This window comes from Telmatherina bonti (assembly GCF_933228915.1).
Source record: "Telmatherina bonti genome assembly, chromosome: 19".
Lineage (NCBI taxonomy): Eukaryota > Metazoa > Chordata > Actinopteri > Atheriniformes > Telmatherinidae > Telmatherina > Telmatherina bonti.
Window position 1 is genome coordinate 35,896,068 of NC_136617.1, and position 16,841 is coordinate 35,912,908.

The 16,841-nt window shown below is 49.9% G+C and overlaps 1 protein-coding gene across 1 annotated transcript; it reads right to left on the reverse strand.

Annotated features, from left to right (window-relative positions):
* Window positions 1-348: 348 nt before the first annotated feature.
* On the reverse strand, window positions 349-15,557 carry LOC306769895 (ubiquitin-conjugating enzyme E2 E1-like). The gene is made up of 6 exons (XM_079258660.1): window positions 15,491-15,557; window positions 14,448-14,603; window positions 14,324-14,374; window positions 10,124-10,256; window positions 7,222-7,369; window positions 349-486 (listed from the first exon to the last, which is right to left on the reverse strand). The coding sequence occupies exons 2-6, from the start codon at window positions 14,594-14,596 to the stop codon at window positions 389-391; spliced, it is 579 nt and encodes a 192-aa protein (XP_079114786.1). The 5' UTR covers window positions 14,597-14,603; window positions 15,491-15,557; the 3' UTR covers window positions 349-388.
* Between the last annotated feature and the right edge of the window lie 1,284 nt (window positions 15,558-16,841).

A 16,841-nucleotide genomic window follows, 5' to 3' on the forward strand; every position in this document is an offset into this window, starting at 1 on the left:
ACCACGGATGCTTCACTTGGTCATGTTTTATTCTTCACAGGGAAAAACAAACATCAGTACTCAACACAAATCACAACCAATATCCATCCATATCTAAACATGTCTACATGTGTAAAACAGCTTTTCTTTCTGGAGAGGACGCAAACACCAACATGTGAGACTGGGAATCACGCTCAGACACGTTTCATCTAGCCGTGTTGATGTCCGTCTTCAAGCACAAACTTCCTGCCGGATCTGGTTATAGTCGGGCAAGAGACAAGAGCAAAAAATACGTCAGGAGTTAAAACTTCAATTCCAAAATAAAAACCAATCCTACCCCCCACCCTCTGCTACAAGACCCCGTATCCCCCCCCTTGCCCAGGTCATCGCCCAGCGGCGGCCTCGCTGATTATGTGGCATAGCGTTTGGTCCACTGTTTGGCTATCCTGTCGTGCTCTGGTCTGTTTGTTGTGTACTGTGTGGCGATGCTTCCAACCAGCGGGTCAGCTGTGGAAACAAAAACAGGACACATCAGCATCTCCTGTTTGTTCCAGATACACATCAATAATCAATCAGGCTGAAGCTACTGAAACATTTGGTTTTAGTTTCTGTCAGATGACGGGTTTGATCTTCGGTTAAAGCTGTTCCACATGAAGACGTTGCAGACGGTTCCCAGCGGCCTGGGGAAACCACAAGAAAACATGAAGGGAGTGAAAATGTTTTAGGAAACCTGCAGCGACTCAGCAGGTGTGCCCACCATCATCTAACCTCGAGAATTAGGTCAATATATCCTGCTGCTGTGCAGCAAAAGATCATTTTTATTGATTTAAATAAAATGTATGTGTCATCTGCATGGATTATTTAGGAAAAGCGGTGTCTACTTTCACCATGTATGTTTGTAGGTGTGCATTTCGACGCTGAGGTGTGTTACTACGCGTAGGTGTGTTTTTTTACATGTAGATGTGCGTTACTACGCGTAGGTGTGTGTTTTTACATGTAGATGTGCGTTACTACGCGTAGGTGTGTGTTTTTACATGTAGATGTGCGTTACTACGCGTAGGTGTGTGTTTTTACATGTAGATGTGCGTTACTACGCGTAGGTGTGTGTTTTTACATGTAGATGTGCGTTACTACGCGTAGGTGTGTGTTTTTACATGTAGATGTGCGTTACTACGCGTAGGTGTGTGTTTTTACATGTAGATGTGCGTTACTACGCGTAGGTGTGTGTTTTTACATGTAGATGTGCGTTACTACGCGTAGGTGTGTGTTTTTACATGTAGATGTGCGTTACTACGCGTAGGTGTGTGTTTTTACATGTAGATGTGCGTTACTACGCGTAGGTGTGTGTTTTTACATGTAGATGTGCGTTACTACGCGTAGGTGTGTGTTTTTACATGTAGATGTGCGTTACTACGCGTAGGTGTGTTTTTACATGTAGATGTGCGTTACTACGCGTAGGTGTGTGTTTTTACATGTAGATGTGCGTTACTACGCGTAGGTGTGTGTTTTTACATGTAGATGTGCGTTACTACGCGTAGGTGTGTGTTTTTAAATGTAGATGTGCGTTACTACGCGTAGGTGTGTGTTTTTACATGTAGATGTGCGTTACTACGCGTAGGTGTGTGTTTTTACATGTAGATGTGCGTTACTACGCGTAGGTGTGTGTTTTTACATGTAGATGTGCGTTACTACGCGTAGGTGTGTGTTTTTACATGTAGATGTGCGTTACTACGCGTAGGTGTGTGTTTTTACATGTAGATGTGCGTTACTACGCGTAAGTGTGTTTTTACATGTAGATGTGCGTTACTACGCGTAGGTGTGTGTTTTTACATGTAGATGTGCGTTACTACGCGTAGGTGTGTGTTTTTACATGTAGATGTGCGTTACTACGCGTAGGTGTGTTTTTACATGTAGATGTGCGTTACTACGCGTAGGTGTGTGTTTTTACATGTAGATGTGCGTTACTACGCGTAGGTGTGTTTTTACATGTAGATGTGCGTTACTACGCGTAGGTGTGTGTTTTTACATGTAGATGTGCGTTACTACGCGTAGGTGTGTGTTTTTACATGTAGATGTGCGTTACTACGCGTAGGTGTGTGTTTTTACATGTAGATGTGCGTTACTACGCGTAGGTGTGTGTTTTTACATGTAGATGTGCGTTACTACGCGTAGGTGTGTGTTTTTACATGTAGATGTGCGTTACTACGCGTAAGTGTGTTTTTACATGTAGATGTGCGTTACTACGCGTAGGTGTGTGTTTTTACATGTAGATGTGCGTTACTACGCGTAGGTGTGTGTTTTTACATGTAGATGTGCGTTACTACGCGTAGGTGTGTGTTTTTACATGTAGATGTGCGTTACTACGCGTAGGTGTGTGTTTTTACATGTAGATGTGCGTTACTACGCGTAGGTGTGTGTTTTTACATGTAGATGTGCGTTACTACGCGTAGGTGTGTGTTTTTACATGTAGATGTGCGTTACTACGCGTAGGTGTGTGTTTTTACATGTAGATGTGCGTTACTACGCGTAAGTGTGTTTTTACATGTAGATGTGCGTTACTACGCGTAGGTGTGTGTTTTTACATGTAGATGTGCGTTACTACGCGTAGGTGTGTGTTTTTACATGTAGATGTGCGTTACTACGCGTAGGTGTGTGTTTTTACATGTAGATGTGCGTTACTACGCGTAGGTGTGTGTTTTTACATGTAGATGTGCGTTACTACGCGTAGGTGTGTGTTTCGACGCATAGGGTTGCGTTTCTACGAGTAGGTGTGTGTTACGACGCTGAGGTGTGCGTTACAACGTGTAAGTGTGCGTTTTGACATGTAGGCGGTGCGTTACGACGTAGGTGTGCACTTCAACGCTGAGGTGTGTGTTATAACGTGTAGGTGTGCGTTACGATGGGTAGGGCGCGTTTCGACGCGTAGGGTTGTGTTACTAAATGTAGGTGTGCGTTACCACACGTAGGGTTGTGTTACTACACTGAGGTGTGTGTTATGATGCGTAGGTGTGCTTTTCGACGCGTAGGGTTGCGTTACTACATGTAGGTGTGCGTTACGACGCGCGGGGGGGTGCGTGATGACGCGTAGGATGTGTTTTGACGTGTATGTGTAGGTGAGTTATGATGATGAGCAGAGTTGTGATGATGCAACATTAACTTGCAGATATCTGTTCATTTGCATGTTCAGGCAGTTTGAGATCTTCTGTTTTGCTGCTGCGACCAAATTACAGTGGTGATTTCTCCTGTAATCGCACGATGGATGAGAAAATCTGTTGACCTGAAAGAGGAAAAAACGCCTGCACAGTCAGTCCGTCTTCCACCATTAAATCAGACCATCTTAGGCGGATGGAGCCTCTTCAGGACCGGACATAACTGCAGATTCAACCCTGAAAAGCTGCCTTTGCTCTGGGAAGTGTGTTAACTCGTCTTCTGAACGATCATTTGAAGGTAATAAGTCTGGAATTCCCTCCTCTTCTTTCACCACTGCAGGCTGGCAGAGTCTCAGCTCATTAGAGATGTTGCTGTAAACTTTTCCAGCCTGATGAGCATCAACAACAGCTCCTAGAAACTGTTACCGGAGCACGGAAGTCTGTTTTGTCCAGAAACAGACAGCAGCTTCTCATCGCGCAGCCATGTCTGATGAACTGAAAACGCCAACAACGTGAATCTGAGCAGTTCTCCAGCTGTTTAATAGGAATAGGAAGCCTCCAGGTGGAGGTCTTCCTTCCTGGTCCTGATGGAGGTTTTCCTTCCTGGTCCTGATGGGGGTCTTCCTTCCTGGTTCTGGTCCTGATGGAGGTTTTCCTTCCTGGTCCTGATGGGGGTCTTCCTTCCTGGTTCTGGTCCTGATGGAGGTTTTCCTTCCTGGTCCTGATGGGGGTCTTCCTTCCTGGTTCTGGTCCTGATGGAGGTTTTCCTTCCTGGTCCTGATGGGGGTCTTCCTTCCTGGTTCTGGTCCTGATGGAGGTTTTCCTTCCTGGTCCTGATGGGGGTCTTCCTTCCTGGTTCTGGTCCTGATGGAGATTTTCCTTCCTGGTCCTGATGGGGGTCTTCCTTCCTGGTTCTGGTCCTGATGGAGGTTTTCCTTCCTGGTCCTGATGGGGGTCTTCCTTCCTGGTTCTGGTCCTGATGGAGGTTTTCCTTCCTGGTCCTGATGGGGGTCTTCCTTCCTGGTTCTGGTCCTGATGGAGGTTTTCCTTCCTGGTCCTGATGGGGGTCTTCCTTCCTGGTTCTGGTCCTGATGGAGGTTTTCCTTCCTGGTCCTGATGGGGGTCTTCCTTCCTGGTTCTGGTCCTGATGGAGATTTTCCTTCCTGGTCCTGATGGGGGTCTTCCTTCCTGGTTCTGGTCCTGATGGAGGTTTTCCTTCCTGGTCCTGATGGGGGTCTTCCTTCCTGGTTCTGGTCCTGATGGAGGTTTTCCTTCCTGGTCCTGATGGGGGTCTTCCTTCCTGGTTCTGGTCCTGATGGAGGTTTTCCTTCCTGGTCCTGATGGAGGTTTTCCTTCCTGGTCCTGATGGGGGTCTTCCTTCCTGGTTCTGGTCCTGATGGAGGTTTTCCTTCCTGGTCCTGATGGGGGTCTTCCTTCCTGGTTCTGGTCCTGATGGAGATTTTCCTTCCTGGTCCTGATGGGGGTCTTCCTTCCTGGTTCTGGTCCTGATGGAGGTTTTCCTTCCTGGTCCTGATGGGGGTCTTCCTTCCTGGTTCTGGTCCTGATGGAGATTTTCCTTCCTGGTCCTGATGGGGGTCTTCCTTCCTGGTTCTGGTCCTGATGGAGGTTTTCCTTCCTGGTCCTGATGGAGGTTTTCCTCCCTGGTCCTGATGGAGGTTTTCCTCCCTGGTTCTGGTCCTGATGGAGGTTTTCCTTCCTGGTCCTGATGGAGGTTTTCCTTCCTGATTCTGGTCCTGATGGGGGTCTTCCTTCCTGATTCTGGTCCTGATGGGGGTCTTCCTTCCTGGTTCTGGTCCTGATGGAGGTTTTCCTTCCTGATCCTGATGGAGGTTTTCCTTCCTGGTTCTGGTCCTGATGGAGGTTTTCCTTCCTGGTCCTGATGGAGGTTTTCCTTCCTGGTCCTGATGGAGGTTTTCCTCCCTGGTTCTGGTCCTGATGGAGGTTTTCCTTCCTGGTCCTGATGGAGGTTTTCCTTCCTGGTTCTGGTCCTGATGGGGGTCTTCCTTCCTGGTTCTGGTCCTGATGGAGGTTTTCCTTCCTGGTCCTGATGGAGGTTTTCCTTCCTGGTTCTGGTCCTGATGGAGGTTTTCCTTCCTGGTCCTGATGGAGGTTTTCCTTCCTGGTCCTGATGGAGGTTTTCCTTCCTGGTTCTGGTCCTGATGGAGGTTTTCCTTCCTGGTCCTGATGGGGGTTTTCCTTCCTGGTTCTGGTCCTGATGGAGGTTTTCCTTCCTGGTCCTGATGGAGGTTTTCCTTCCTGGTTCTGGTCCTGATGGAGGTTTTCCTTCCTGGTCCTGATGGGGGTCTTCCTTCCTGGTTCTGGTCCTGATGGAGGTTTTCCTTCCTGGTCCTGATGGGGGTCTTCCTTCCTGGTTCTGGTCCTGATGGAGGTTTTCCTTCCTGGTCCTGATGGAGGTTTTCCTTCCTGGTCCTGATGGGGGTCTTCCTTCCTGGTTCTGGTCCTGATGGAGGTTTTCCTTCCTGGTCCTGATGGGGGTCTTCCTTCCTGGTTCTGGTCCTGATGGAGATTTTCCTTCCTGGTCCTGATGGGGGTCTTCCTTCCTGGTTCTGGTCCTGATGGAGGTTTTCCTTCCTGGTCCTGATGGGGGTCTTCCTTCCTGGTTCTGGTCCTGATGGAGATTTTCCTTCCTGGTCCTGATGGGGGTCTTCCTTCCTGGTTCTGGTCCTGATGGAGGTTTTCCTTCCTGGTCCTGATGGAGGTTTTCCTTCCTGGTCCTGATGGAGGTTTTCCTCCCTGGTTCTGGTCCTGATGGAGGTTTTCCTTCCTGGTCCTGATGGAGGTTTTCCTTCCTGATTCTGGTCCTGATGGGGGTCTTCCTTCCTGGTTCTGGTCCTGATGGGGGTCTTCCTTCCTGGTTCTGGTCCTGATGGAGGTTTTCCTTCCTGATCCTGATGGAGGTTTTCCTTCCTGGTTCTGGTCCTGATGGAGGTTTTCCTTCCTGGTCCTGATGGAGGTTTTCCTTCCTGGTCCTGATGGAGGTTTTCCTCCCTGGTTCTGGTCCTGATGGAGGTTTTCCTTCCTGGTCCTGATGGAGGTTTTCCTTCCTGATTCTGGTCCTGATGGGGGTCTTCCTTCCTGGTTCTGGTCCTGATGGGGGTCTTCCTTCCTGGTTCTGGTCCTGATGGAGGTTTTCCTTCCTGGTCCTGATGGAGGTTTTCCTTCCTGGTTCTGGTCCTGATGGAGGTTTTCCTTCCTGGTTCTGGTCCTGATGGAGGTTTTCCTTCCTGGTTCTGGTCCTGATGGAGGTTTTCCTTCCTGGTCCTGATGGAGGTTTTCCTTCCTGGTCCTGATGGAGGTTTTCCTTCCTGGTCCTGATGGAGGTTTTCCTCCCTGGTTCTGGTCCTGATGGAGGTTTTCCTTCCTGGTCCTGATGGAGGTTTTCCTTCCTGATTCTGGTCCTGATGGGGGTCTTCCTTCCTGGTTCTGGTCCTGATGGGGGTCTTCCTTCCTGGTTCTGGTCCTGATGGAGGTTTTCCTTCCTGGTCCTGATGGAGGTTTTCCTTCCTGGTTCTGGTCCTGATGGAGGTTTTCCTTCCTGGTTCTGGTCCTGATGGAGGTTTTCCTTCCTGGTCCTGATGGAGGTTTTCCTTCCTGGTCCTGATGGAGGTTTTCCTTCCTGGTCCTGATGGAGGTTTTCCTTCCTGGTCCTGATGGAGGTTTTTCTTCCTGGTTCTGGTCCTGATGGAGGTTTTCCTTCCTGGTCCTGATGGAGGTTTTCCTTCCTGGTCCTGATGGAGGTTTTCCTTCCTGGTCCTGTTGGAGGTTTTCCTTCCTGGTTCTGGTCCTGATGGAGGTTTTCCTTCCTGGTCCTGATGGAGGTTTTCCTTCCTGGTCCTGTTGGAGGTTTTCCTCTCTGCAGGAGCGTGATGCAGTTGAGTCTGTAGGGGAACCGTCACGGTGAACCACGGTGCGGGAGCTGCCGCTCCTGGAGGAGAAGCAGACTTCAGCGAAGCTGCCGCTGCTCGTCTCTGTCTGCGTTACTGCTGCTGATTTCCCATGCCGTCTGCTACCAAACCACGGCGAGGGAGGATCGGATCAGCCGTGTGCTCACCAGGGTTGCAGTCAGTGAGCAGGGAGCAGATGGACAGCAGGACCTTGGAGATGGTGAGGGCGGGACTCCAGTTGTCCTTCAGGATGTCCAGACAGATGACTCCCTGACTGTTGATGTTGCAGTGGTAGATCCTCGTGCGGAACGTCACCTGGAAACAGACAGTCCACCTTCCATCAGTCAAACATTTACGCATTTTTCACATCATCTCACGGCATGTAGGCCGTCGGTGAGGCTTCAGCAGCATCCCCCACGTTAGTCTGCACCGGTCTGCTGAGCAGGGTACAACATGTCAATACAGACTAATTATTAATGTGAATGTTCATGGGGGCATTCACATTATGGAGATCCTGTTCAGCCATTTTTATTATTATTCCGCCAAACTTTGCCGTTCTACTCCTGCACCGTTCAAGTCACTTCAATCATTCAGATCTTAAACTGTGCAGCTCCTTCAGAACATGTATGCTATGATTTTTTTTTTCTTCAATCTTTGTAGTTTTTGAGATATTTAGCATTTTGTGAAAATAAATTCAGCCTTGTGATTGGGTGAAAGTCCTTCAAACTACTGCATACTGTTCCGTCAAAGTGCTTAGATTTAGCTGCAAGCTGTGCTGGTGGTGTTGACTGTTCACACAAACAGAATGGTGTCTGTGCAATGTTTGTCTTGGAAAGTTGCACAACTTATACAAAAAGTTAATAAAAAGTATTAACTCTAGTTTTTTTTTTTTAATTAAATCTTTTAGGTTTTGAGATATTTAGCGTTTTGTAAAAATAAATTCAGCCTTGTGATTGGATGAAAGTCCTTCCAAACAAATGCGGATTGGACCTTGCAAAGATTCAGCACAGTGATTGGTCGACAGGGTTTCAGAGCTCTGCACCAGTTTGCAGTGTCCGGTTCATCAATTTCCCGTCCCCAGTGTCTTTTCTGCAAAATGGTTGGCACGCTACTCCTCCTACACCTTTTGCCTCATTTCAACCATTCAAATATCAAACTGTTCAGCTCATTCAGGAGATATGTGCCATGACTTTTGGTCTTTTTACCATTTTTGCCAAATGTTAAAATCCTCTCCAGTGATTGGACAAAATGGAAGTCAGCTCAGCGATTGGTCCATTTTGTACACAGGTACACATACAAGGCCCGGGTTCAAATGCAACATTTAACATATAGCTCCGTTGTTGTTTGTCGGCTGTTACTTGTGTGATGGCGTGCAGTTCTGCAGGCTGCTCAATGTGAACTATTGGTCTCAGCTGCACACTTTAAGGAGCGAAGGAATTTATCTGCAAATGTCCAAGTTAAATATGAAGGATTTGTTCCAACAATGCTCCCTGCAACATTTCAACACTTTGATAAATCTTAAACTTAAAAAAAAAAGTTTTTCCACATTGAACAATAAAGTCTGTCACATCTTTACTGGAGTTTAGTTCAACCTCGCACATGTTTTTGCAATTCCACGAATCATACCCTGCTGGAAGTTAAAAAAAAAAAAAAAAAAAAAAAAGGCGTTCCCATCCCAAATGGAAAACATTTAAATGCTTTTTCCAAGGTGCAACTAAGAGAACTAGTGGCATAGTGAGTAAGTCAGTGCTTCAATACAGGAGTTTATGGGTTCAATACCAATGTAGGGCAAAAAAAAAAAAAAAAAAATTCAGTTGTGCTCCCCCCCCCCCCCCCCCCCCCAATTTCTTATACTTATGCAATTTCATTTCAGTCATTCAGCATAGTTCAATAAATGGGCATTCACAGTTGCAATTATCTTAATAATAGCTGGTTCTAGTTATTATTATTAATACTACTACTACTACTACTACTACTAATAATAGTGATAACAACAACTTAGTCTAATAAAAAAAAGCTGTTTTTATCTTTGTGCCAAGTCAAATGTGTGTTTATTTAGAAGCTGGGCCACTTTAAAAATAGATAAATGAAAAATCAAAAGTAAAATCTCAACAACAACAACGCTAATATTAGAAGCAGAATAACAAAAGCAGGTGGGGACAAAAAATAAATACAAAAGGAATTAAAATAAAACATGAAATTTTTTTTATTATGACTTTTAAATTAATTTCAAACCAGAACATAATTAGAAATAATTATCAAACCATAATTCAGGAGGATCATTTAAAAATAAATGTTATATAAAATTACATGAAAACACAATTTATGTGAAAATAAAAGTACACAACAAATGTTTGATGTTGCCACATCTGGGAAGGAGCTCATCGCAGACCAGGGGTGTCTGAAGTCGGTCTGCTGTCCTGCAGGGGTTCCATGTATCCCTGCTCCAACACACCTGGCTTCCATTGTATGATCCAATAGCCAACGAAGTTCTGTCAGGTGTGTTGGAGCAGGGACACAAGTTCTGTCAGGTGTGTTGGAGCAGGGACACAGCTCCACTCCGCAACCTGTGGGATTGCGGAGTGGAGCTGGACTCTCCCTGCTGCAGACGCATGTCGCCCTCTACTGGACGAAATGAGAACTACGCCTGTAAATAAAGCCCAGTTGATGATTCAAGGATTCACTGGGAGAAAATAGAAAGTTGTTTTTCTGGATTAAATCGATTAGAAAACAAAGACGGTTGTTCTAAGATAATGAGCTCAGTTAGATAAGAGACAACGAGCGTTTTTACATGGCTGCTCACTGCAACGCCTCCAGTTTAACGCTGTTACGTCGTCTGTGCTCTCAGTTACATAAACATCTGACGACGTGTTGCGTGCAGGCTACGTAGCGACACAGAGCAATCAAGAGATGCTGAAAATACTGGATCCCTGCCGGGATGTTTACCTGCTGCAACACACCTGATTCATTTACAGACCACAGCTGTTAGGGAAGCAGGCGCTGCAGCAGGGAAACATGGAAATCCTGCCAGCCATCAGCCTTTCCATCATCACAAGTGATTTATGTCACCTTGGGCGGTTTGAAGGGGTAGTCTGGCGTGAAGGCGATGTCCAGGAAGAACACTCCTCCCTCGTACACGGAGCCGGGGGGGCCCAGGATGGTGGACCTCCACTCGTAGATGTTGTCTCCTTTGGGTCCGGCGCTGCGGGAACAGAGCAAAAGCATTTCAGCACAGCTGCACGCAGTGTGGAGAGAACGGATGGGTGTGCTGAGGAGGACGTCGACATGACGACGGCGCACCCAACGTCATGTCCCTAACCCTAACCATGCAGAGCTGACAGAAAATGCGTCAGGTTTTGTCTAGAATAAAACCATCTCATCCGAACGCTCGACCATCGGGGAAGACTTTCCCCCGCCCCAACGTGTTACCGCCTCAGCAAGTCTACACGCACCAACGTGTTTCCCCCTCCAGCACGTCAACATGCCCCAACGTGTTTCCCCCTCCAGCACGTCAACACGCCCCAGTGTTACCGCCTCAGCAAGTCTACATGCACCAACGTGTTTCCCCCTCCTGCATGTCAACATGCCCCAACGTGTTTCCCCCCTCCAGCACGTCAACATGCCCAACATGTTTCCCCCTCCAGCATGTCAACATGCCCCAACATGTTTCCCTCTCCAGCATGTCAACATGCCCCAACGTGTTTCCCCCTCCAGCACGTCAACACGCCCCAGTGTTACCGCCTCAGCAAGTCTACATGCACCAACGTGTTTCCCCCTCCTGCATGTCAACATGCCCCAACGTGTTTCCCCCCTCCAGCACGTCAACATGCCCAACATGTTTCCCCCTCCAGCATGTCAACATGCCCCAACATGTTTCCCTCTCCAGCATGTCAACATGCCCCAACGTGTTTCCCTCTCCAGCACGTCAACATGCCCCAACGTGTTTCCCCCTCCAGCACGTCAACATGCCCCAACGTGTTTCCCCCTCCAGCACGTCGACATGCCCCAACGTGTTTCCCCCTCCAGCATGTCAACATGCCCCAACGTGTTTCCCTCTCCAGCACGTCAACATGCCCCAACGTGTTTCCCCCTCCAGCACGTCAACATGCCCCAACGTGTTTCCCCCTCCAGCACGTCAACATGCCCCAACGTGTTTCCCCCTCCAGCACGTCAACATGCCCCAACGTGTTTCCCCCTCCAGCACGTCGACATGCCCCAACGTGTTTCCCCCTCCAGCACGTCGACATGCCCCAACGTGTTTCCCCCTCCAGCATGTCAACATGCCCCAACGTGTTTCCCTCTCCAGCACGTCAACATGCCCCAACGTGTTTCCCCCTCCAGCACGTCAACATGCCCCAACGTGTTTCCCCCTCCAGCACGTCGACATGCCCCAACGTGTTTCCCCCTCCAGCACGTCGACATGCCCCAACGTGTTTCCCCCTCCAGCACGTCAACATGCCCAACATGTTTCCCCCTCCAGCATGTCAACATGCCCCAACGTGTTTCCCCATCCAGCATGTCAACATGCCCCAACGTGTTTCCCCCCTCCAGCACGTCAACATGCCCAACATGTTTCCCCCTCCAGCATGTCAACATGCCCCAACGTGTTTCCCCCTCCAGCACGTCAACATGCCCAACATGTTTCCCCCTCCAGCACGTCAACATGCCCAACATGTTTCCCCCTCCAGCACGTCAACATGCCCCAACGTGTTTCCCCATCCAGCATGTATACATGCCCCAAGTGTTTCCCTCTCCAGCATGTATACATGCCCCAAGTGTTTCCCCCTCCAGCATGTATACATGCCCCAACGTGTTTCCCCCTCCAGCAAGTCAACATGCCCCAACGTGTTTCCCCCTCCAGCAAGTCAACATGCCCCAACGTGTTTCCCCATCCAGCATGTATACATGCCCCAACGTGTTTCCCCCTCCAGCACGTCTACATGCCCCAACGTGTTTCCCCCTCCAGCACGTCAACATGCCCCAACGTGTTTCCCCCTCCAGCACATCAACATGCCCCAACGTGTTTCCCCCTCCAGCACATCAACATGCCCCAACGTGTTTCCCCCTCCAGCACATCAACATGCCCCAACGTGTTTCCCCATCCAGCAAGTCAACATGCCCCAACGTGTTTCCCCCTCCAGCACGTCAACACGCCCCAACGTGTTACCACCTCCAGCATGTCGACACGCCCCAACGTGTTTCCCCCTCCAGCACGTCGACACGCCCCTTGTTACCGCCTCCAGCAAGTCTACACACCCCAGCGTGTTACAGCCTCCAGCACGACGACACGCCCCAACGTGTTTCCCCCTCCAGCACGTCGACACGCCCCAACGTGTTTCCCCCTCCAGCACGTCGACACGCCCCAACGTGTTTCCCCCTCCAGCACGTCAACATGCCCCAACGTGTTTCCCCCTCCAGCACGTCAACATGCCCCAACGTGTTTCCCCCTCCAGCACGTCAACATGCCCCAACGTGTTTCCCCCTCCAGCACATCAACATGCCCCAACGTGTTTCCCCCTCCAGCACATCAACATGCCCCAACGTGTTTCCCCATCCAGCAAGTCAACATGCCCCAACGTGTTTCCCCCTCCAGCACGTCAACACGCCCCAACGTGTTTCCCCCTCCAGCACGTCAACATGCCCCAACGTGTTTCCCCCCTCCAGCACGTCAACATGCCCCAACGTGTTTCCCCCCTCCAGCACGTCAACATGCCCAACATGTTTCCCCCTCCAGCATGTCAACATGCCCCAACGTGTTTCCCCATCCAGCATGTCAACATGCCCCAACGTGTTTCCCCCCTCCAGCACGTCAACATGCCCAACATGTTTCCCCCTCCAGCATGTCAACATGCCCCAACGTGTTTCCCCCTCCAGCACGTCAACATGCCCAACATGTTTCCCCCTCCAGCACGTCAACATGCCCCAACGTGTTTCCCCATCCAGCATGTATACATGCCCCAAGTGTTTCCCTCTCCAGCATGTATACATGCCCCAAGTGTTTCCCCCTCCAGCATGTATACATGCCCCAACGTGTTTCCCCCTCCAGCAAGTCAACATGCCCCAACGTGTTTCCCCCTCCAGCAAGTCAACATGCCCCAACGTGTTTCCCCATCCAGCATGTATACATGCCCCAACGTGTTTCCCCCTCCAGCACGTCTACATGCCCCAACGTGTTTCCCCCTCCAGCACGTCAACATGCCCCAACGTGTTTCCCCCTCCAGCACATCAACATGCCCCAACGTGTTTCCCCCTCCAGCACATCAACATGCCCCAACGTGTTTCCCCCTCCAGCACATCAACATGCCCCAACGTGTTTCCCCATCCAGCAAGTCAACATGCCCCAACGTGTTTCCCCCTCCAGCACGTCAACACGCCCCAACGTGTTACCACCTCCAGCATGTCGACACGCCCCAACGTGTTTCCCCCTCCAGCACGTCGACACGCCCCTTGTTACCGCCTCCAGCAAGTCTACACACCCCAGCGTGTTACAGCCTCCAGCACGACGACACGCCCCAACGTGTTTCCCCCTCCAGCACGTCGACACGCCCCAACGTGTTTCCCCCTCCAGCACGTCGACACGCCCCAACGTGTTTCCCCCTCCAGCACGTCAACATGCCCCAACGTGTTTCCCCCTCCAGCACGTCAACATGCCCCAACGTGTTTCCCCCTCCAGCACGTCAACATGCCCCAACGTGTTTCCCCCTCCAGCACATCAACATGCCCCAACGTGTTTCCCCCTCCAGCACGTCAACATGCCCCAACGTGTTTCCCCCTCCAGCACATCAACATGCCCCAACGTGTTTCCCCCTCCAGCACATCAACATGCCCCAACGTGTTTCCCCATCCAGCAAGTCAACATGCCCCAACGTGTTTCCCCCTCCAGCACGTCAACACGCCCCAACGTGTTACCACCTCCAGCATGTCGACACGCCCCGTGTTTCCCCCTCCAGCACGTCGACACGCCCCAACGTGTTTCCCCCTCCAGCACGACGACACGCCCCAACGTGTTTCCCCCTCCAGCACGTCGACACGCCCCAACGTGTTTCCCCCTCCAGCACGTCGACACGCCCCAACGTGTTTCCCCCTCCAGCACGTCGACATGCCCCAACGTGTTTCGTGTTACAACATGTTTTACAGCTTCCAGAACCAGACCTGGTCTGGGTTTTACAGTTCCCAGAACCAGCCTCCCCCCTGCTTCCACCCTACCTCCCCCCTGCCCCCCCCCCCCACACACACCTCTTCAGCCCCTTCAGACCAACGCCCCCCTACCTGCAGTTTGGAGGAGGGTCCAGGGTGATGTCGGCCAGTTCCTTCTGAATTCTGCAGGGAGAGCAGTCGGGTCAGATGGAGGCTAAATCCTGCAGCCGGTGCAGAGACACACCGGCAGGCTCACCTTTTAGCGCTGGTGGACAGAAGTTTGGAGGTCTTGCTCATGCTGGCCTTGCTTTCTCGTTTCTTTTGGGGGGGTGCTTCCTGTTGCTGCTGGGTTGATGATGTGGAAGAGGAAGAGCTTGTGCTGGCACGGGAATCTTCATCCGACATACCGAGCCTTGGCAACAAACAAGAACTCTGGTTGAAAGTAAAAACAGGACCCCCCCCTATGCAGCACTGAGATCTGTCAAGTCTAAGTATTATAAATATCCGTGCTAAATTTTAATCAAAATCCTGGACAAAGATGAGAATCTAGAAGTGATTCTATAATTTTACTGGAAATGAGCGTTAGACGTAAATTCTAGGATTTTTCTACGGAATTCGGCGCAGCGTTGGAAAGAACGGCCGCGGTGCAACTGGAAGCTATGGGCAGGAATCCCAGCAACCAGTCTCCATAAACGCCTCCGTGCTTTTAACCACCAGGCTCGACTAGATGTTTACCCAACTAACTAGTCCCAGCTAACTAACCAGTACTCCCCGCGTGGGCGACACAGATCTGGCTCTTCTTATGTCTGCGCCTCTGGCCGTGTCGGGCAGCGACAAAGGAAATGATGTGGTGGACTAGTCCGGCTGCAGGCCTCGTTGTAGCCCCCACCACGGCGCGATCCACGGCCAGACACCCGAGCCGAGCCGAGCCGAGCCGGCGACCCGGTCCGGTACAGTCTGGAGGAGCCGCGAGACTTCCACCGCAACACGTTTCTGCAGAATTAAACTTCCCCTGAGGAGGTCAGCGGGGTCGCGCACCCCCCAGGCTGGTGTCCTGCAGCCCCCCAGGCTGGTGTCCCCCCGGTCCGCGGTGGGACGTTAAAACGGACAGAAAACGGCTTCAGTTGCAGGTTTTCAGGCTTCAGTTGCAGGTTTTCAGGCTTTCAGCAGCCGCCGACATGCAGCTGATCTCCCGCAGCCAGCCACAGGATGCCCCCCCCCAAACAGCACCAAAATCAGCCACATCACACCAAACAGCCCCCCAGTCCTCCCGCATCCTAAACACCTCCTTTAAGGTACCTTTCTTTGTGTGGGTGCACGGACTGTGCGCGTGTGCCTCCGCCGCCTGGACGCACGACTGTCAATCCGCACGTCCAACGGTTCCGGTCAGCGTCTGTTTACTAAATAAAAGCGCGGAAGAGTTCCTGTGTTCGGCGGATTATTTCTTCATCCCAATAAATCTTCAACAGTTGGAAAGTTCGTTTCTTTCTCTTTTAAATGGACTTTTATCAATAAAATGGAAAATGTACCAAATCTTTTCGGTTTATTCTGATTATAAAATGTTTTCTTCTGTTTGTCTCCTCCGTCTATCCAGGCGTTGATGTCCACAGCTATGCTGATGATACGCAGCTTTACATCGCCGAGTCCCCTGATGACTTAGAGCCACTTGATGTTCTTTTTAACTGTATTTCAGATATAAAGTCATGGATGGCAGAGAACCTTTACAGCTTAACCAGGATTGAAGTTTTAATTGTCGGTCCTGAAGGCAAGAGAGAGAGAGATCCTTTTACCAATATTCTACCATTTTATTCCCTCAGTGTGTGAGAAATCTGGGTGTTCTTCTTGACTCTGAGCTGGACTTTATTCCACACAATAAAAATGTAACAAAAACATGTTTTAATCATCTAAAAAAAAAAACATCGCCAGAGTCTCTCCTGCCAGCACAGAGGTGCTGATGCTTTTATTTCCAGTAGATGAGATTACTGTAATTCCCTGCTCTCTGGTCTTCCTAAAAAGTCCATTTCCAGCTTACAATTACTCCAGAACTCAGTGGCACAAGTTCTGACGAGGAACAGAGGGTGGGAACCATAGACTGTATATAGAGATGGGCGGAGCCTCCGTGACGTCACCCGTAGGTTTCTGAAGAGCTGAATTGAAGCTCGGTGGGCGGTTCCTCCCATCACCATCTTGGCAGGGGCATGCGTGTCGTCTCACCCAGAAAATACAAATATGGGCAAAGAGGTGGAGCTTAGAGGGGGGCTGTGAACGTCATGGTGGATCAGAGACCAGAGTCCAGAGTTCAGACCAGAGTCAAGACCAAAGACTAGACCAGAGTCCAGATCAGAGACCAGAGGAGGCGGGGGCAGTGTGGGAGCTAAACCAGCTGAAGAAGGTGTTGAAGTCATTAGTTTTCACCCTGTTGCCACCCCCCCAAGCATGTCATTATCGTGTAGTTTGGTCATGTTTCAACAAAAACACACAAAATGATTCACAGTGAATAAAACTTTAAATACTTTAAATAAAACTGTTAAAGATTAAACAGGTGGAGATGTAAACATTTACTACTGGCTGAATGTCATTTGGAATCAACAGCTGGGTTTACGGTTAAATGCTTTTATTTTGCAGGAGTTAATCGGCCTGTTTCCGGTAA

Excerpts from the sequence above, each read along its gene's own strand:
- LOC306769895 (XM_079258660.1), bottom strand. The coding sequence starts at position 14,596 with ATGTCGGATGAAGATTCCCGTGCCAGCACAAGCTCTTCCTCTTCCACA. Across the intron at positions 14,375-14,447 it reads CTGTCCACCAGCGCTAAAAG|AATTCAGAAGGAACTGGCCG; the intron begins GTGAGCCTGCCG and ends CTCTCCCTGCAG. Across the intron at positions 487-7,221 it reads GCTCACTGACTGCAACCCTG|CTGACCCGCTGGTTGGAAGC; the intron begins GTGAGCACACGG and ends TTGTTTCCACAG.